This window comes from Salvia hispanica, chromosome 3 (genome assembly GCF_023119035.1).
Source record: "Salvia hispanica cultivar TCC Black 2014 chromosome 3, UniMelb_Shisp_WGS_1.0, whole genome shotgun sequence".
Classification (NCBI taxonomy): Eukaryota; Viridiplantae; Streptophyta; class Magnoliopsida; order Lamiales; family Lamiaceae; genus Salvia; species Salvia hispanica.
Window position 1 is genome coordinate 2,596,993 of NC_062967.1, and position 21,256 is coordinate 2,618,248.

The 21,256-nt window shown below is 31.5% G+C and overlaps 2 protein-coding genes across 7 annotated transcripts; both read right to left on the minus strand.

Annotated features, from left to right (window-relative positions):
* Window positions 1-6,979: 6,979 nt before the first annotated feature.
* Window positions 6,980-13,051, minus strand: LOC125213107. 6 transcript variants are annotated; one of them, XM_048113467.1, is made up of 14 exons: window positions 12,983-13,051; window positions 12,280-12,856; window positions 11,534-11,691; window positions 9,864-10,134; window positions 9,709-9,744; window positions 9,332-9,385; window positions 9,147-9,206; window positions 8,498-8,557; window positions 8,302-8,364; window positions 8,086-8,148; window positions 7,853-7,915; window positions 7,647-7,700; window positions 7,501-7,539; window positions 6,980-7,396 (listed from the first exon to the last, which is right to left on the minus strand). In XM_048113467.1, exons 3-14 carry the CDS (start codon window positions 11,553-11,555, stop codon window positions 7,192-7,194), a joined length of 990 nt encoding a protein of 329 aa, XP_047969424.1. In that variant the 5' UTR covers window positions 11,556-11,691; window positions 12,280-12,856; window positions 12,983-13,051; the 3' UTR covers window positions 6,980-7,191. The 6 variants fall into 6 exon arrangements, with proteins under 6 accessions (XP_047969424.1, XP_047969425.1, XP_047969426.1 ...); XM_048113468.1 differs by having other exon boundaries at window positions 12,280-12,334; window positions 12,633-13,042; XM_048113469.1 differs by having other exon boundaries at window positions 12,696-13,042.
* Window positions 13,052-17,038: 3,987 nt separating this feature from the next.
* On the minus strand, window positions 17,039-19,721 carry LOC125214966. Its single transcript, XM_048116229.1, has 6 exons — window positions 19,387-19,721; window positions 19,226-19,291; window positions 18,960-19,001; window positions 18,724-18,836; window positions 17,495-17,664; window positions 17,039-17,405 (listed from the first exon to the last, which is right to left on the minus strand). The coding sequence occupies exons 1-6, from the start codon at window positions 19,701-19,703 to the stop codon at window positions 17,052-17,054; spliced, it is 1,062 nt and encodes a 353-aa protein (XP_047972186.1). The 5' UTR covers window positions 19,704-19,721; the 3' UTR covers window positions 17,039-17,051.
* Between the last annotated feature and the right edge of the window lie 1,535 nt (window positions 19,722-21,256).

The window sequence follows — 21,256 nt, forward strand, 5'->3', positions numbered from 1 at the left end:
CGAAACCCGAAATAATGGGTTCGGGTACGGGTTTGGGTAGTTAATGTTAGGATTTTTTGGGTTTAGGGTACCCGAAACCCGTATTAGGGTACCCGACTAATACCCGATTAACCCGATTAATTATGTATTTGTGATAAATATTTTTATTTAGTATAGGGCCTATGGCCTATAAGGTAAATTTAGGGTAACTTTATTTAATCACATGTAGATTTATAAATTTTTCGTATGCCTCACTTTTTCAAGTTTCCTTCACGCCGCTGCTGCTGCTCTCTTTTTGCCGTTTGCTCTCTTCTTTACATTCGTGTTCGGTTCATGTTGCATTATTTATGTTCTTACTTGTTATCTTTTGAAAATATATAGTTAATCAGTTATGCTTTCTCCAGTCTATTTACATGTTCATTTAATGTCTTAAAAAGTTATTTTAATCCCTTTTATAATCCCTTTTATGTTTCAATTTATACCAAAAAAAATTTTATTTTAAAATTAAGTAGTGTCTATTTGTCTAAGGTCTATTTTATATAAGTATTGTGTGATTTTTAATAATTTCTATTCTCGTCAGAATTTAATTTATATAAAAGAAGAAATTTTAAATATAATAATTCCGGGTTTATGGGTACCCGATTAGTTGGGTTCGGGTACCCGCATCGGGTATTAGGGTACCCGAACTCACATACGGGTCGGGTATTGGGTATTTTTGAGATTTCGGATTCGGGTACCTGAATTTTCGGGTTTGGGTATCCGCGGGTACCCGAACTTACACCCCTATACACAAGTTAGTAATAAGAACCAATTTTTTTTCATTGTGACAAGCCAATCATTGGAATTTAGTACTCCATCTGTCCCACTAGAAATAAAACATTCCTTTTTGGGTTGTCCCATTAAAAATGAAACGTTTCTTAAAAAAGAAATAACTTTATCTCTACTTTTCCGTCTCTCTTACTTTACTCTCTCTTCTTTTAACTCACAAAATAACACTACATAAAATCCTGTGCCAAAAAACAAACGTTTCATATTTATTGGGACGGAGGGAGTACTCTTTTGTCCAATTAAATACTAGTACTACTTATCAAACATTTATTTTTGGTCATGCCATTTTATATAATTTTATTTTATAAATTAACATAGAAAATAAAGTAAGAGAGGTAAAAAGTAAAAATGATGATATTTTTAATTTAGGAAATATTTTATTTTTAATGGAACAAGAAAATGTTTTATTTTTAATGGAATAGATTCCATGGAAATAGTATTGCTTGCTATATGATTATTTATGTTCCAATTAAAAAAAAAAGGAACTAAGACAGTAGTAATTAATTTAAATAATCGTTTTATATTTGTTGATATTCACAGTAAAAATTCACCATTTTGTACACATGGTTAATTACATGCTATATATGCACCATGTTTGTTCTTATTGGGCCATTTATTGTGCTGGTATATGCACTCGTAACACAAGCTTACATAGTTAGACAAATTAATAAGAAAAAAGAAAATTAATATAATTATCAAGATCTTAATCAGAATAATTCAGTAAGTTGGCTTAGCTGGTGGTTTTTTTCTAGAGGTTTTGTTTCCTTGTCAGGCTAGCTGTGATAAAAAAAACAATGGTTTCAGATTAGTAGAGAAAAACAATCTAGATTTTACACAAATATCAAAATCCACTTATACCTGCACTTGAGGTGCGTCGGGGCATTATAAAATGATGTAAATATCAATCCATGAAAGACAAAGTAAATTGGCTTAGCTGGTGGTTTTTTTGTAGAGGTTTTGTTTCTTTGTCAGGAACCTGCACTTGAGGTGCGTCGGGGCATTATAAAATGATGTGAATATCAATCCATGAAAGACAAAGTAAATTGGCTTAGCTGGTGGTTTTTTTCTAGATGTTTTGTATCTTTGTCAGGCTCGCTGTGATAAAAAAACATTGGTTTCAAAATAGTAGAGAAAAACCATCTAGAGTTTAAAACAATCTAGATTTTACACAAATATCAAAATCCACTTATACCTACACTTTAGGTGCGTCATTATAAAATGATGTGAATATTACTCCCTGAAAGACAAAGTAAATTAAAATTATAATAGCATGATCAAATTAACCAACTTCTTAAAATAGCATGAGAATAATAAGATAACTTTCAAGGTTCAGTGCCATCAAACAAATCATAAATAAATCGCATCAACAATTTAATTGACTTATGAAAATAGCATAAACAATGTACTAATTAATTTGATGCATGTATAAACACATGTTTATAATTAACTTGGGGAAATTTGAATAGCACTAAACAATTAATAGACTTCCTAAAATAGCATGAAAAATATAAAGAACATGTTAAATGTTCAATGCCATCAAAAAAATTGTAAAGAAATTGCATCAACAATTTAATTTGAGTTATGAAAATAGCATAAACAATGTGCTAATTAAAACCCAGGAATTCCGTTTGATTACCATAAAAATTGAGCTTACAAAACAAGCTCAACTTCAAATTTCAGCCGAATCAGGAGTAATAAAAAATGCATCCAAACAGTAGTACTACTTAATAAGCGGGCCGTACAACTTTATACCACTTCACCCATTTTCTTTATTTAAAAAAAACACCGATCATAAATTGGACGTTTTTAAAGAGGACCATATTGTATAAAAAACACCCAATTTGGCGTTTTAAAAGAGGACCATATTATACAAACATATGGTTATAATTAAATTGGGGAAAATTGTAGTTGTACCTTTGTGTTTTCTTCTTTGGATTCAAGAATGTAGTTATGTAGATCAATCAAGAAACATGGTATGAGATGAAGAAGATGAACGCTGGTTTGAGCTGAAAAAGAAGTTTATTGAACTAAGCTTGAAAACCGAAAAACTGGATTGTTTACAATGTGAAGAAAAACTCCGACTCAACTAACAATCTAGCTACTATTTATACATCAAGAATAGTGAATGAGGCTTCACAAATCTTGTTATAACAACTATGAAAACTGTCTATCAAACGGCTAGTTTTCCTAACTGCTTTTTTGCGTCCTTCTTGATCAGCTACTCCTCACCCTCGCTGCTGTGCTCAGGCCCATTTTATTTCTTACGTTTATAACATTAGAAGGTATTATCAGATGCACATGAACTGAATTGCATGTAAATTTAACATTTTGTTGTATGTATGTATAGAGCGGTTAGGAGTTTATTTATTGTAAATTATCAGCAGGCATGCATCTTAAATCCGATTTAGGAGGAGCTAGTTAATAGATGTTGCAACATGTTGTTTGTTGATTAGATATGAACAACTACTTCTTTTTACAATTTAGCTATCACACTTCCAACCATGTTCTCCAAATCGTCTTAGCTGCTGCATCCACTACATTTATGTCTCCAATGGTTATCCTTTACTTGATAGTGTGATCCATAATGCTCTGTATGTGAGAGCCAGTGGCACAATTGCTAGTAAATTCAGTATACCGGCTAGGGAAGAGAGTGTCATGGGTATCCATTTGTACTTGCACTTGAGATGCGTCGGGGCATTATAAAATGCAGTGAATATCACTCCATGAAAGTTAAAGTAGTAATTAACGAGCTGGAAGATTTCCTTCTCAATGTGACAGATATGTTGAGTGCGGTCCGAATACAAAACTTCCTCCATGGATTGCATCGGATTCTACATTAAAACACGTGCCGTACACCAATTGCTCTATTTTTTGTAAATGGAGGGAGTATAAGATATATGTTGGAAGAGTAATTTAGTTTGGAGGAAATATTTGAGAGGAGAATGAGTGGAATATATGGAAAAATGGTTTAGAAGAGGTTGGTGATGCGGGAAAACAAAGAAGCTCTTTATTTCTCAAACTTTCTCAACTTATGAAAAATGGTACCCCTATGCCATATTTATAATTATTCATTTCCTATTCTAGAATTCTTTATGCATTCTTTAATATCTTATATCTAGATTTTTCTCCATAAAAATCTATATATTTTACTACATTCTAGAAAACTCTACTAAAAATATTAGATAAGAGCAGAAAGAGTATGAAAAAAAAAACGTTTTATTTTTAGAAATAAAATTATTACATGATGAACAAATTTATTTAATTGCGTGCCCTCAACCAAACAAAAACAATTGGTTGTATAAAACAAAACGCATGGATCCAACCATAAGGAAGGCTAACACAAAGAGTAGAACAGATGAGGGAATAACCGTGTCCCTCTCAACCCTGCTCTCTCGGCTCTCAACCGATGCATTCGATAGCCGTCGGAATCTTAAATAGTTCAATGCGCGGATGATCCTCCCCCTCCGGTTCCGTTGCCTATTAAATAATTACAAGATGAAATAATAAAATTATTAATTAAGCTATCAGATTTTAATCTTCATGTTAGTTCAGATCTAAATATGGAAATTAATTTGAATCGTTCGTAATTATTTTTATTTAGTTGGAAACAGATTTGATGGAACACCTTTGATATTAGTTCACAAATTTAGGCATCTCTCATGTGTTAAATCAAGAAGATAAGACCAACAATTATGGGCCTAAAGTTCTGGCCCATTTATATGGTGGGCTTCTTGTACACATTAAGACAACGGCCCATTCTAATTAACTAACGTTTCTTGTACTGCTGCATGTAGGGGTGGGAATTCGAGTATCCGTGGATACCTGACCCTAAAAAACCGGGTATCCAAACCCGAAAATCATCGAAATGTCTATCCAAAACCCGCTCCAATATATTTTCGGGTACTCCAATACCCGCCCTGGGTATCCATACCCGGCGTATCGGGTACCCAAATACCCGACTCTTTACAAGTGTTATTAACTAATAAAAAAATTCAAATTTTATATATTAAAATAAATATAGAAATATTTAAATTGACTAATATCTTTAATGTTTCATTTATTTTAAAGTATACGATTATATTGTTGGGGATTGGTTATGCAATATGTAAGTAAAATAATAAAATTTACGCATTTAAGCAACCGATAATATAATTCAAAAGTCAAAATAATTAAATAAAATATAAAAACCACATGAGTTGGTTGTGCAATACGTAAAAGTCATTAAATAACTAAGCAAATATATAGAAGCATTCATTGCTAAACGCCTAAACCTAATTTAAAAAATGCGTTTAAATAATAAATTGGATATTCGGGTAATACCCGATACCCATTCGGGTTATCCAATACCAGATTTATCTCAAATTTCAATACCCAATTCCATACCCAATCCCATAAAATTGGATATTGGGTATCCAAAACCCTGCGGGTATCGGGTCGGGTACGGGTAAATCCAATACCCGATATCCGTATTCCCACCCCTAGCTGCATGTACAAAAATGTGCTACTTCGATCCGTTGTATTTACTCTCCTCATAATTAATTTCTATTAAGATGATTGAATTGTCTACAAAAACATAATTAAAATTTTAAAACAAAATTTTCAAAAATATCACTGTCTATCGTTTTCACCCTATATAATTAAAATCAAAATACACATTCACAAGTCACAAGTATAAATAGAAATCGCCAAAAGTAACAAAATTCCACATAATTAATTCCACATAATTTGTTTGTTGCACGCCTTCAAATTCCAAGTACAAACTTTCAAACAGAGCCCCAAGCATGAATACAAAAACAGTAGTACAAACTTTCAAACAGAATACAAACTTTCAAATAGAACCTCAAACTTTCAAATACACATTCACGGGAGGTAATAGAATCAAACACAATTTGTTTCCCTATCAATTGAGCAACGTAGACTTGTCGCAGGTGATAACCCAACAACCCATCAGAGTAGCTACGAGAAACGCGGAAATTAGAGTAGCTACGAGAAACGCGGAAATTAGGAATTTAAGCCGCAAATATATAATCTATACACACTAACGAATTTAGTTTACAAAATGATATCTTGCTAAACATAATCAAATTTCTCGATTTGTTTAAACAAATCCGCCTACTTTTGTGTATCTGATTAGCATATTTAAATCACTACTTTAATTAGCTGGCTTTGGATTTCTATGTTGGAATATATAAGATATATGTTCGAGGAGTAATTAAGTTTGAAGTTGTTGGAATATATAAGATATATGTTTGAGGAGTAATTTAGTTTGGAGGAAATATTTAAGAGGAGAATGAGTGGAATATATGAAAAAATGGTTTAGGAAAGGTTGGTGATGTGGGAAAACAATGAAGCTCTTTATTTCTCAACTTATAAAAAATAACATATTTATAGGTATTCATTTCCTATTCTAGAATTCTCTACTAGAATCTTTAATATTTTATATGTTGATTTTTTTCCATAAAAATCTAGATATTTTATTTATTCCAACATCCTCTTCATAAATTATATGACTAGAATAATTAGGATTTGCTTCTAAATATCTTCTTCTAAAATTATCTGAATCTTAATAAAAAAGTCTGATAAATTAGAACATATCTTAGAGTTAAGTGGCGAAGTTCGGTGCCAAATTACAATTTCTATTTCTACTAAATCGGTATGCTTTTAATTTATTTTGTTTTAATTCCTTAATCATTACTTTTAAAAAAGAAGTCACCTGAACCCGAAATATTCTTTAGCCCAATTTGCTCAAATTAGGCTAAAGTAGTTTATATTTTATTGCTTAAAATAAGTCTTATACGTGGACTATATATATTTCAATGAGAATTTGATAAACGTAAGATAAATAACAACAAAAATTGAGTAGAGTATGAGAGGAAAATAAACAGAAAGAGTAAGAAAAAGAAAGTTTTTATTTTTAAAAATAAACTTATTTTTTTTAGATATCCTAAAATGATAAAAATATAACTATTTTTCATAGATGTACATTATTCTTTCAACAATAATAATATTCCATCTGTCCCATTAGAAATGCAATGTTTTCCTTTTTGGATAGTCCCACTATAAATGAAACAATTCTTAAATGGAAATATCACTCTCTCTACTTTTCTCTCTCTCTTACTTTACTCTCTCTTCATTTACTCACAAAATAATAATGCATAAAACCCCTGCCGCAAACCAAATGTTTCATATTTATTGGGACGGAGGGAGTAGTAGTGAAAAATAGATCCAACAAACCAAATCCAAATAACATGCGTTGACGCTATTCGTCGCTATTATTACAAATTACATTCACACAAATTGTACCACATGATTATCCAACGCAAACCCACAAATCTTAGGAGTACTATTATTACATGATGAACAAATTTAATTAATTGCGTGCCCTCAACCAAATAAAAACAATTGATTGTACAAAACAAAACGCATGGATCCAACCATAAGGAAGGCCAACACAAGGAGTAGAACAGATGAGGGAATAACCGTGTCCCTCTCAACCCTGCTCTCTCGGCTCTCAACCGACGTATTCGATAGCCGTCGGAATCTTAAATAGTTCAATGCGCGGATGATCCTCTCCCTCCGGTTCCGTTGCCTATTAGTAAATAATTACAAGATGAAATAATAAAATTATTAATTAAGCTATCAGATTTTAATCTTCATGTTGAGTGTGTGTGTGAATTGATTAAGTGACTCAACTGGAAGTTATTCTCGTTTTTCTCCGGATCTCCAGCCTCCCTGTAACAAAAAACGTTTTTTTATTTATTTTTTATTTTTTATATAGTACTAAATTTCAATATCCAATTATAAATCCTAACTTCTTGAATCAATAAATAAGTGCTTACCTTAGATTGTTTTCATTTACTAATGGCTCCACTGTATTTTGATTTTGAGAACTCCTATGACAAAATGTATAAATAAAATTAATTTAACATTTATAGTATATGGAATTAAGTGGATAAAACAACAAAAATAATATTAACAAAAAATATTTGTTAATACAAGCTATTAAATACGATTTACAAAGAGACATAATTTACCAAATGCTTACCTTAAAGGTATATTGTTCTCATTTACAACTGATGGTTCCACCATGTGAAAATGTTGAGGACTCCTACAATAAAATAACCACTGTTAATATGAATGCAAGAGAATATGCTAATTTATACATAACATTGACAATATACCAATAAATACTGCTTATATTGAAACGATAATAACAAAAATTATGCTCATTACTAGCTTATATTACATTAGAACTTAGAAGGGATTTTACCACCATACCTTAAAAAAGGATTGTTGTCATTTATGACTGATGGCTCCATTATGTTTGGGTGTGGAGAATTCCTGTGACAAAATTTATGAATAACATTAATAACAATAAAGAACATTGCTTAAGTTAAATATGAAAGGTAGTAGTATAAATTAATATACACATATTTTTTGATAAATAAACAATAATAATAACAAAATAGTAGACGTTATTTATCAAGCGGTAACCTTAAAGGTATATTGTTATCATTTGTGATTGATGTCACCACTAAGGTCGAATATTGAGAACCCCTGGAAAATATATATAAATTTTTTTAACAATATTAATAATAACTATAAACACTGCTTAGATGAAGTATGCAATAACAAGAAACAACAATAACAATCATAATATAAAAAACAATGCTCATTACAAAATCCTTACCTTAAAGGATTGTTCACATTAATGACTGATCGCTCAATTACATTCGAATGTTCAGAACTCCTGTGACAAATTTTACAAAAAACATTAACAATAGTCACTACAAAACAAATGCTTATTTGCGAGCACTGATTAGGTTGGAAAAAGGATTTGTGCTCGCAAAATGACATATTTCTGAGCACAAATAGCTTCGTTGCAAACTTGCGAGTACTTTTTCGAGTGCTAGTAAATATTTGGTCAGAAACATGCGCTTTTTTGTAGTGAGTAAGACAATAAACACTACGTATATGAAGTACGCCCTTTATCCCCTTTAATTGTCCACTTTTGTCATTTTCGTTTGTCCCTTATTAATTATCCACTTTCACTTTTTTCATAAATGATTAGTAGTCCCTACATTATTAACTCTTTCCACTCACATTTTATCATAAAATTATTATATCCAAATGCGATCCATATTCCACTAATCTTTTTAATCCATTTTCCTATATATTTCATAAAGTATGTGTCAGAACTAAAGTGGACAGTTATTGGAGCCGGAGAGACTAGTATGCAATATATAATATACACATATTTGGATTAAACAACAACAATAATAATAACAAAAGCAATGCTCATTACAAGCTTTATTAGATGGGATTTACTAAGTGCTTACATTAAAGGTTGAGCATTTTCATTTACTGATGGTTCTACTATGTTCGAGCGTTGAGAACTCCTGTGACAAAATTTATATAAACAGATTAACAACCGTAACAATAACAATAAACATTATTTAGATGAAATATGGAATATAGAATATACACATACTTGTGCATTAAATGTGATTTACCAAGTGCTTACCTCAAAGGTAGATTGTTTTCATATATGGCCGACGGCTCCACCATGCTGGAAGGGCTAACGCATGAAATTCATAATAACAATAAGAATAATAATAAGAAGGGAAATTGAAAAACATAAACTTTTAAAAAAATCTGGTATTTTCCACGATCTTTAAAACTGGTCCTAAAAAATCACTAACTTTTCGAATTGTTCGGATTTTGCAACACTAAAGTTTCCGGCAATAAATTTTGCTCTGGAAACTTTAGTGTGAGAAATCTACAAAATTCGAAAAGTTAGTGATTTTTTAGACCACTTTTAAAAATTGTGAAAAATATATGATTTTTTGTGAAAGTTCATGGTTTTTCTTATCAATAATAACAATAGATATAGGCAAGTACCGTGGCGGCAATTTATCATAGATTTTGTTATCCCAGCTGCCGCCAATAAACAACAAGAGTAACAATACATCATTAATAAGAATCCATAATTAAATGCATCTCTGGAATCTAATGAACAAAATCAATAGTTTAGATAAAGTGTAGCTATTACTAACTCGATCCAGCTACCAAAGTTGAAGTAACGGTCGATATTGGTCTCCGTTATTCCCTCTGCAATCAGCTCGTACGATGAGTCAGCCCTCTCTTCAGATTTGAACACAATCCGCGTCATTGTCAGGATGTGATCACTGTGAAGCAACGAGTCGTAAATACGACCATTGCTCCGTACATGGATTGGCGTGGTATCATCGAGCTCCAGTATGCGGTTGAGTCGCACCCTCTGAGATTCACCGGCGGGAATGGATCGGAGTGGACAATCCCTCCTTCCTATAATTTCAAAACCGAGCAGATGATCGGTTTGGTTGTTCAACTTAGTCTTTAGAAAGTAACTCGGCCCCATAATCAAATTCAATAGAAATGGAAAGTTTAGAGAGTTGTGAATAGAAAGCAGCTAAAATTGTCGGATAATTGGGAGAAACTTATTTGATGATGAAATGTAAGTGAGTTTTGTACTCAATATGGATAGGGTTTTGACAGAAATCTATGTGTATCCTAGTCATTAACTGAAAAAATCAACTCTGACTTTTAACAGAAGTGAAAATATCGTAATGTGTCGACACTATGAGGAGATCAGGTGAATTCTCCATTTGATTTAGAAAGTAGAAGATGTGTGCTATCGGAATCGGTATCAAAGAATCGATCTTGGACAAGACAATAAATTAACTTGGGATATTTAAACTAAAAATAGAGATAACACAATTAATTTCATTGACAAGACAATTGTTGACAATTGAAACTAAAAATATAACGTATGACTGTCCCACGTCGGTGTCAATAGAAAACTGAAACTAGTATATAAGTCTCATGGCCCTCCTCCTATAACCAATTGGTTTTAGGATGGAACCCATGGATTTCTATCATGGTATCAGAGCGGGTCGCCGACTGTGGGTCAAATTTAACTGACCCAGCAGTATATCTGGGCCAAAACTAAAAAAATGACTGATCCAGCAGTATATCTGGACTTAAAAATATGGGCCAAGTGGTCCAACCAATCGAAAAAAAATTGGGCCGATTGTCCAATCGATTAGAAAAAGTCCAACCCCTCCAAGGCTCACCTTGAAGGGTTTGAGGGAGGGTGTTGACAATTGAAACTAAAAATATAACGTATGACTGTCCCACATCGGTGTCAATAGAAAACTGAAACTAGTATATAAGTCTCATGGACCCTCCTCCTATAACCAATTGGTTTTAGAATAGAACCCATGGATTTCTATCAACGATGACTTTAACATTTTAACTAGAATGAACGTTCTTAATTTTTTTTATCAAGACAAGTTGACTAGAGTTTGTCAAACAAAATGTGTACTTTACCAACTAAAAAATTTCAAAGCGCAAGTACAACTATATTTGTTGATAAAATGTACATCTTGTATTTAAAGGTGGGGTGATTGTGAAAGGAAATACAAAGTAATTTAATTAAACGTATAAAACAATGCATAAGGTAATAAGGTATACATGAATCAGTTTCACCAAATTGGAGGATTTTAAGAAATTATAAAAATCACGTTAGAGACAAAGATATTATCACTGCGATGGATTAGGAAAATTGTATGCAAAAGTTATAATTTGGGCTGGGCTGTTGGGTGATTAAAAAACATGGGCTTTCAGTAATATTAATATAATATAAGCCCAATAAAAAGATTCAAATGCATTAGTCAACTCTTACCTCGCAAGAATAGAAGACCCATTAATTGCAGTGCTTCTTGGTAGAGTCGAATGCCTGGCCGCTGATCCCCTCAACCTCACTCAGATTCGTGCATTGTCCGTAACAATTAATTTCCATAAAACCATGTTTATCCATGATCAGGTATCTCTTCCCAATTCCTATAAATTAATAAAGAGATACTGACATCTAATATCATGAAATTTTCAAAAAAATTGGGTTTTTTCCTACGAACTTTACCCCAGGTTATTTTTTCCACGAATAAAAAAATTCATGTTATTTTAATAGATTGAAGAACAATTTAGGAGGACCTGCTTCAAGAAAAACTCTCTTCAAAGATTGAAAAGCTTGAAGCTCTCAAAATTGTTGTTGAGAAATCACGAAAAAAAACCTTTATCATAATATTATTTGTGGGAATTTTTTCATTCGTGGGAAAAAACAAACCAGGTAAAGTTCGTGATATTATTTGCTAATTTTAAATTTTATGGAAAAAACCCAATTTTTTGAAAGTTTCATGATATTAGATGCCAGTATTCCATTAATTAATAAATACGGTAGATATTACTTCCTGCCCCACTTTAAAATGACCTTTTTTTATTTATTCCAATTAAAATAATTTATTATTAAAAATAGAAACACTTTTATATCTATATTATTTTTTTTTACTTATTTATTTCTGTTAAATACATAAAATAAAGTTATATTAGTTATATAAAATCTCTTATCATCCAAAAGAGGGGGTCATTTACCTTGAGACGGGAGACGCCTATCCAAAAGAATGAGGTAGAGTGATTTCTCTATCATCTGTTCATTAGCCAATAAGGTAGTTTCATTTGTCATAAAATATTAGTATGAAATAAAATTTTATATTAAAATTTAAATCAACATCTATAAATAGTGATTAAATTTGCTATAACACATAGAAGTATCTTCTTTTCTCTTCATGCAATCTTACTTCGTTAGTGCTCCATAATCTTTTCTTTCGTTATTACCTATTTTTACAATTTTTCAATAATATAGTACTTAATATTCTATATTTGATACAAGTATGTTAGACTGGAAGGGAATATATATTAAGGATGTGGAAAAGGAAGAAATTAACCCAAATTTTGTAAAAATATGGTTAGTTCAGTGGTATGTTTGGTCTCCGGTAAATATGATCTACATCCTTGTTGGTCATAGCTGACTTCTTCTCGAAACTATCATTTTTGTGGTTTCCTTGTTGGCTCCCAAACATCCTCATTGGTACCAGTCAGTCACACGTTGGTCGCAATTGACTTTTACCCACTCCGCAACTCCATGGACTACCCCTTTGAGTTGTTGAACCTTTCAATAAAAATAGTTACGTTGTAAATAAAAAAAAAAACTAGATTATCGAGATAAAGAAGTTTAGTTGCGTTATACAACCAATATGGACCGCTAAACATCGAAAATGGAACGAATGAAACTCACACCGATCTCATAGAAATTGGATTCATCAATCTTAACCTCCGTTTATGAACAACAATATTGGGAGCGAAACGCATTGTATCAAAACGGGTAGAATGTTGCAATATATGTTGTATTTATGCAAAATAAAAAACGCGTGAAAACACCTTTTGCTTTGTTCAAGAGGTTGTTTGATCACCTACTCAACGAAGAAAGTTTTGCACAAATTGATAATAAAATAAATCGATTCAATTTAATATTCTATCATCCAGAAGATTAGTTAATTATGGAGACGACTATTGATCAGAAATATGTAATCGTTGGTGCAATAATTACGTTTTTTTTTATCAAGTAATTAACTCTTCAATTCGGCGAAGCTGCATTTGTCGATTGTTTGTTCTTGTAAAAGTCGTATACTATAACAAATATAATTAAATATGTAAAATTTTCTTACAGACTTGCTCCTAACTTTGGAAGAATTGGTCAAATTATCAATCTGACTTTCATTGATTCCTTTTAGATTCTAGTTTAATAAGAAAGATGAGGTATAAGACGATTTGAAAGTAAGATAAGAAATGCGAGCTTCTTGTCAAGATACACTCAGATGATGGTTTTTTCCTTGATTTGGTAGACATGAAATGAGGCAGAAATGCTATCCGACTAAATTTGTGAGATACATATCCTTGAATTTTGAGGAAAAAACTGCAGGCTTGGATGAGTTATAGAGGATACCAAACACTTGAAAATAGTTATGTAAGTATCTACTCCATATATCTAGACATTACCATTTTATCAAACAAGTCCTAATTATTTTCATACCATTGTTTCACTATGAAAAGTCTTAAGTTTTCCGTGTAAGGTTCTTTTTCCTTTTAATTCAAAAATCACACTACATATTGATATATAGAGGATAACTATATCAACTTTTGGCTTGAATTAAATACACGCCAACAAGGGATTCTCGCCCATAAACCAAGTAAGAATTCAATATTATAGTACTCCTCGATGAATATTTTACTAACAAAATCTAATTTATATATATAGACTCACATCAAACATAATAATATTTCTCGATCTATTCAAATGAAATATATTTAGAAGCAAAGTTATAATTACTTTTGTGATGTGATTTTGTATGATGGTCCCCAACTTGTGTCACAAACACACATTAATATTTAGAAGCAGAGTTGTATTTACTTTTGTGATGTACTTATGATGGTCCCCAACTTGTATCACAAAAACACATTAATATTTATTGTAATCGCAATATTAAATTTACCTTATAAAACGCAACTTTCTGTTAGCTTTTTAATAGATATAGATGTATATATTTATCATATCATTTTATAATCTAAATTAGTTAGTGTGTATATACAATATACTACGTTTCATTCCTTAAAAATAAAAATTGTTTTCATTTTGATTCATCCTTAGGAATAAAAACTTTCTAAACTTTCTATTTTAGGAAATGGATCCCACAATCCACTAACAATACTAACATTATTATTCTCTTTTTCTCTCTTACTTTATCCATTTTTCTCGTTATCTTTCTTACTTTACCAATTACTTTCTCTTAATTTACCAATTATACATTAAAACCCGTGTCGTTTCAAAAGTTTCTAGTAGTACTATTTTTCAAGGATAGAGGTAGTATATGGGATATCTAATTAATACTAGTTGCTAGTAATCGTAATTAAAAATATGTGAAGCGCGCAATTTGATGATTAAAATCTCATTTACCATTTCCAAGTCTTTGTAAAGCTTAGCTATCAAAAGAATAAAATACATTTTGCAGGAACTATTCCTATAAAGGTGGTCATATATACCTCATACGTATTTTCCTGTACCTCTACGTAAACAATTGTTCGGAAATCGATCGGAAGCAATCACAATTGTAACTAATGACACTTTCTTGGGCGACAATTCCTTCAAATTTATGTCATTAATTCCTTCAAATTTATGTCAACTTATTTTTACATTATTATTTACTTTATGGCAATACATTTAGTCATAATAATGTACATGTACTAAATTTTTCAATAACAAAATTTCATGTTATGCTCAAAATTCAAATGTTCGCGAAGATATCGTAAACTCACACTTACAAACTGACATACGTACATGTTATTTTTGATAAGTCAAATATGAAATCATAACTAATTAATCAACATATCTCCCCTGAACTCAGATGATCAGTCGTCAGAGTTGCACATGATGATCCAGCAGCCAACGAGTGTGACGGTAAGAAAACCGAGGAAAACGAAGACGCAGCAGCAAATATATAAGCACCTCCACCGCCTCTCGCACGTGGCGGCGATACTATTGCGGGCTTCTCCGTGGTGAGCGTCGTCCAATAATCTCTTGTATCTGAACGAGATTCTCACAATCGCGAAAAAGTTGAGGAATCCGGCCAGAGCCGATAGGGCCATTGGGATCCACGAGTAGCCGCACTTGAGACGCGGTGGTGCGCGGTAGAACGAGGTGAAAATAACGCCTTGGAAAACGAAGTAGTAGTTGGCCAACTGGAACAACTCTTTCTCAAGGTGGCGGAGCTGCTCCTGGCGCTCATTTTCCGCCTGCTCATGAGCTCTGTTGGCCAGTGGCTGAGCCTCCGTATCGACATTCGCCATCGACTGTATATGATGTTGGATATACACTCGTATTGTTCTTATATATTTTTTCCTTTTGTTTAATTGGATTGGAGAATTGTGTATAAAGTGATAAATACATTACATATTATAAGTAGTATTGAAGGAAATTTGATGGAGGGAGGAGGATCGAGCTCATTGATTGGATTCGAAACATTTGAAAAATTAAGTAGAAGTCATTAATTATGTATTTGCAACAACGATCGGCTAGTACTACCTCCGTCCTTGTCCTATTTCCTTTTTCACACTCGCTTTGCAAAAATAATACATAGTTAAAGTAGAGAGAGAGTAAAGTAAAAGAGAATAATGTAGAGAATAGTCTTACCTATATTATTCTTTCTCTTATTTTACTCTATTTCAACTTTACCTATTTATTATAATTTTTGCAAAACGAGTACAAAAAATGAACTGGGACAATCTTTCTGGGACGGAGGGATTATTCATTTTGTGCACATAATAATATGTTTGTTTTACCGTTTCAAAGTCTTCTCTTATTTTTTAACTAATCACTTGTTGCTATCTTTCAATAGTTTAGGAGTAAAAATCTAATGATACACATACCATGTAGTGTATCTATTCAATCACGATAATTGTGTCGCGCGCTTTGTAATACCTTATGGATATTGTTATGTGCATGTGCGTGTAAGTCTGAAAATTTTATAATGAAATAAGCAGAAAAAATGAATCATACATATATCAATTAGGCTGTCGAAGGATTTTTTTAGAGCAAATATTTAATTAATGTATGTGTCTAATTCGGAACCCAGCCAATTGATCAGAATCTAGTTGTCGTCAACTTTGTCGTAGGGGTATAGTAAATTTTCATAGTTGTCGTGGCAAATGGGGCATACTCCCTCCGTCAACTCCATTGAATTTATCTCCACTTCAAATTGAGATAAATGGAGTAAATGTAACTTATATAATCGAATTATTTTGATATAGTTCCAATAAATTCATTATACAGGAATAATAACGGCAATTTAAGTATATTGGGATACTCTATTTTCGATATATACGATATATATCGTATATTCGATATAAAACGATATATCGCGATATAGTTATTTCATGATATTTATATTTATTTACAAAGTAATTGATGCTCCAATTCTGTAAAAATTAATGCTCCATATCATCCTACACAAGTTAGTAATCTAATAAGAACCAACTTTTATAATTGTGAGAAGCCAATCATTGGAATTTAATACTCCTTTAGTCCAATTAAATACTAGTACTACTTATGAAACATTTATTTTTCATCATGAGATTTTGTATAATTTTATTTTATAAATTAATAGAGAAAATAAAGTAAGAGAGGTAAAAAATAAAGATAATATTATTTCTATTCAGGAAATTTTCATTTTTAATATTAAAAAAGAAAAATATTTTATTTTTAATGTAACAGATTACATGGAAATGGTATTGCTTGCTAATTTATGTTCCAATTAAATAATCGGTTTATATTTGTTGATATTCACAGTATAAAAATTCACCATTTTGTACACATGGTTAATCACATACTTAAACAAACCCTTGGCGCCTGATTTTACCGCAGCCCTAACCGGCGGAGCCGTCTCAGAGAAGCCAGTGGTCTCCCACCGCCGCCGCGCTGATGGCCGCGGCGAATTGATCCGCCACGGAAGGCGAGCTCTCTTGTCGCTCCATCTCGGAGCCGTCACCGACGATCGCATATCCACCGCCATAGCTCTGTCCTGCTCCGCGACCACCGCGAAATCGCCGCCGTCGAGGCCGATATCGCGAACGTCAAGCCTAGCTCGCATCGATTCCTCCACGGAGAGCTGCGTTGATTGTAGCAATTCGATTAGAAATTGGATGATTTGATTTTAAATATAAGTGAATCAGATCGCAATTGTGTAGGGTTACTCACCATGGAAGCTGCGGCGTCGATGAAATTGGGGAAGACGGTGATGTTGAGGGAGACGCGGGAAAATTGAGCGAACAGTTGGTTAAACTCATCATTGTTGCACTGTTTTTTCGCAGATATTTTTTGTTGCAATTTTGTTCTGTGGTCAATGACGAATTTTCTTTTGCAGTTTGCTTGCCGTTTTACAACACTGTACTTAAATAAATTTAATATATTTAATACTAATATTAAAATTAAATATTCAATTAAAATGAAATCTCATTTATATAGAAAGTGTATTGAAATTATCTGTACTTGTGCATGTAAATTGTAGGCTTGTAGTACGTGTTTGTCTATTGTGCTTTTACAAATAGAGGCGCAAAATAGAGTATGATGAAAACAAAAAATGTTATTGTCACATTGTATTGTTGATCACTTCCAGCTTCCACCATTCAAACTCTTATTGAAACGCGTAATTTTTGTATTGATACATGTAATGTTAAATATAAATAGGATAACTATATATGAACCATGTTGCTGTTTTTTTTAAAAAAATTAGTTAATTACTAGTACAAGACTAGCCATGTATCGAGTTTCCAAACAATTGGTTAGTTTATGTGTTTTTGTATACTCCAAAAGATTTTCCAAAGGTGTTGAGTTTTTATTAATATTGTGTACAAGTAATTCGTAGCGTGCAAAATGCAACAAACTTGATGGACTGCTAATAATCCATTTTTTGCTCACTTGATGATCCTTTATTCCACATTTCTAGTTTCAATTTTCTGCCATTTATCTCATATTCTTGTTCCAATTTTTCTTCTTCCCACCCAACAAATTTGGAGGGCAGTTCAATTACCATTCCTCTTTTTAATATTCTTGTTTCAGAGTTATTCCTTTTCTATATATTATTCAAATAGATCATATTATATAATACTAAGTGTTTATAATAATAAATAAATATTCCGTCTATTATGAGAAACTTATATTATAAGTAGAGATTAGTAGAATTAATTTTATGGAATTTGACATCCTAGTCCACGAATCTAAGTGTAGCTCTATTGCTCTAGAGAGATAATTCGTAAACCAATTTGGTCAAAAATTGGTTAACCGTTAATATTTGATAATTCCATTAAAATTTGAAAAAGCATAATAATTCCATTAAAAAAATTGACAAAACATAGACCAAATTGATAAGTTCAGCACACCCAAACATTATGTTTAGGGCTAGTTTGGGACATTATTCATAATATTACTTGGGAGTTCAAGGGAAACCCTAATCTCTGAAGCGGCCGGGACATCGGGTATTTCCGGTTGTGGTTCGAGTTGAGCCATCTGCTGTGCTGGTATATGCACTCGTAACATGGGCCTACATAGTTAGAAAAATTAATTTACATAGTTAGAAAAATTAATAAGAAAAAGAAAATTAATATAATTAAAAATCTTGGTCAGAGTAATTCAATAAGTTCATAAGTGTTCATAAGTTCTCAACTGGAGGGTTTTTTCTGGAGGTTTTGTTTCTTTGTTAGGCTCGCTGTGACAAAAAAAAACAATCATTTTAGATTAGTAGAGAAAGACTATCTAGATTTTGCACAAATATCAAGATCTAATCAAATTTGTTGAATCATTAATGCTAGGATGTGCAAATTTCGATAAATTATGCAAGCAATTTATATACATATACTAGATAAACATTAACAATATGTTCGGAATTAATAAATATAACAACATTAAAAATGTACCATATACTATATATACCTAACACTTCCCAATGTAGATGTACAATCAACTTGTGCTATTTGATGGTAGATTCTATTGTCCCAGCTGCAATAATAGTAACTTTAATTAGATTCCGAATAAATTTTGTCAAAAACTTAAATCAGTATATACTACTTTGAAAAGGAAAAGCGAGTATTAACTTGATGCAACAAGCAAAGTAACGGTCAAAGTAAGACTCGATTGATCCTTCTGCAGTCAGCAAACCGTGTTGATATTTAAAGACAATCTGCGACATCTTAGCGATTCGATACGGATGCAACCACATGCCGTGAAAACGGCCATTGATCAGTACACGGATCGGTGACGTTGGTCTGTTGAAGTTGATGTTGAGTACAACGTGGACTGCCACCCTTTGAGATTTGCCCGGGGGCAGAGCTACGAGTGGACAATACCCTTGTTCAACATCAAAATCGATCCGATGGTCGGTTTTGTTGACCAACCTAGTCTTGAAAAACATTATCAATAGAATTCTAAAGAAAAGGAGAATTGGGAATGAAGAAGAGGATAATTGAGTTTCTCATTGTATATACTTGTGTTTAGAAGGCTATTGTTGGAGAGAAATTAGGATTTTAACCTCAAATATATCGTCGATTTTGTTGAGATATTGGTATTGGTTATATAGTTTGTTGAGATCTCTAATGTTCAATATCCAAATTTCAAAATATATAAATGTTTAAGAGAAATAGATACTTTGATTTTTTTATAATGTAATTTGGATCAAGAAAAGCTAATTACCACCATAATCGGTAATTCTTCTTTCGCAGTTATTCCTTTTTTATTATTCAAAGAGTCCTTATTCTCCAATATATTTTAACTGCATGGAATTTGACACCTAATCCACGAATTAAATGAAACTCTTAGTGGCCTAAACCCTAAAGATTTGGAAAAAACCCTGCGACTGTGTGCCGATTTGCATACTTGCAAAAATAAATAAAAGTCGTGTATTTGTGAGTGTTGTTTTAGCCATAAACACAAAGTATGTTTGAGTTGTTTGGACTAAAAGGCATTTATGTGATTTTGAATAATGAGTAGTTGTTGCATATGTAGGGATTAGTTCAAATAAAATTTGTATTGTAAAAAATGTGAGAGCAAGTAGAACCCAAGTTGATTATTGTGATCATATCAAGATTTTGTGTGCTAATTGGCTGCTAATATTGCTTCACTTTTATGTTAATTAGTATCACACATGTGTTATGGACGTCCTATTTTATTTTCTTTAAATTATGAAATATTTTTTTTGAAATAAGAAATAATATCATTATATGGGATCCAAAATTATAAATGTGTATAACAATATATATTTGATAAAAGTAGTGAAATTTTATACAAAAGTTTTTATACAAAATTATGACTTTCCTATAATTTGTTTCACAATTTTGAGATAATTTTTTTTATTATATAATGATAATATTGATATATAGCAAGAATATATAATATATAGTAAGTTTGAAAAAAAAATTCAATGTACATATCCATGTTTTTAATATTTTATTGAATGCAATTTAAAATTTTTATATTATTTTTAGTCATAGGATCTTATATGCTCATCTTAATTATGCTAAGATGTGAATACAATTTATTTCAACAAATAACCTCTTACGTGCATTCAACATTATAATTAATACATTTAGTAAATTTTAAAATGATGTTAATTTGAATTCAGTAATTAAGTAACTAGTTAATAGAAATTCTTTAATGTTATAGGTGAATAAGACATTTGTATACGAATGCACCCAAATTATTAAAATAAAATTGCTATATTGAAAAATAAAAATGAAAATGACAAAATAAAATTAAAAAAGAAAGATGGAAATCTTAAGTGGGATGAAGGGAACACAAAACACAGTCGATAGACTAATTACAATATTAATTTTAGAAGCATAAATAAATATACAAAAGGGCCATTCAAAATAAGATGGCCCTATAATCACTCAATTTTAAACTCATTCTAAACAATACAATAAAAATTGAATATATATATATATATATATATATATATATATATATATA

Bases quoted from the DNA above. Each gene is read 5' to 3' on its own strand.
- LOC125214966 (XM_048116229.1), bottom strand. From the start codon at position 19,703: ATGTTTTTCAAGACTAGGTTGGTCAACAAAACCGACCATCGGATCGAT. The intron at 18,837-18,959 runs GTTGAGAACTTA...CTAACTATGTAG, and splicing joins CCTCCAGAAAAAACCCTCCA to GCCCATGTTACGAGTGCATA. The intron at 17,665-18,723 runs GTAATATTATGA...TAAAACGGCAAG, and splicing joins GGTTTCCCTTGAACTCCCAA to CAAACTGCAAAAGAAAATTC.
- LOC125213107 (XM_048113467.1), bottom strand. From the start codon at position 11,555: ATGGGTCTTCTATTCTTGCGAG. The intron at 8,365-8,497 runs GTAAGGATTTTG...TATATTTTCCAG, and splicing joins AATGTGAACAATCCTTTAAG to GGGTTCTCAATATTCGACCT. The intron at 7,916-8,085 runs GTATGGTGGTAA...ATTTTATTGTAG, and splicing joins GACAACAATCCTTTTTTAAG to GAGTCCTCAACATTTTCACA.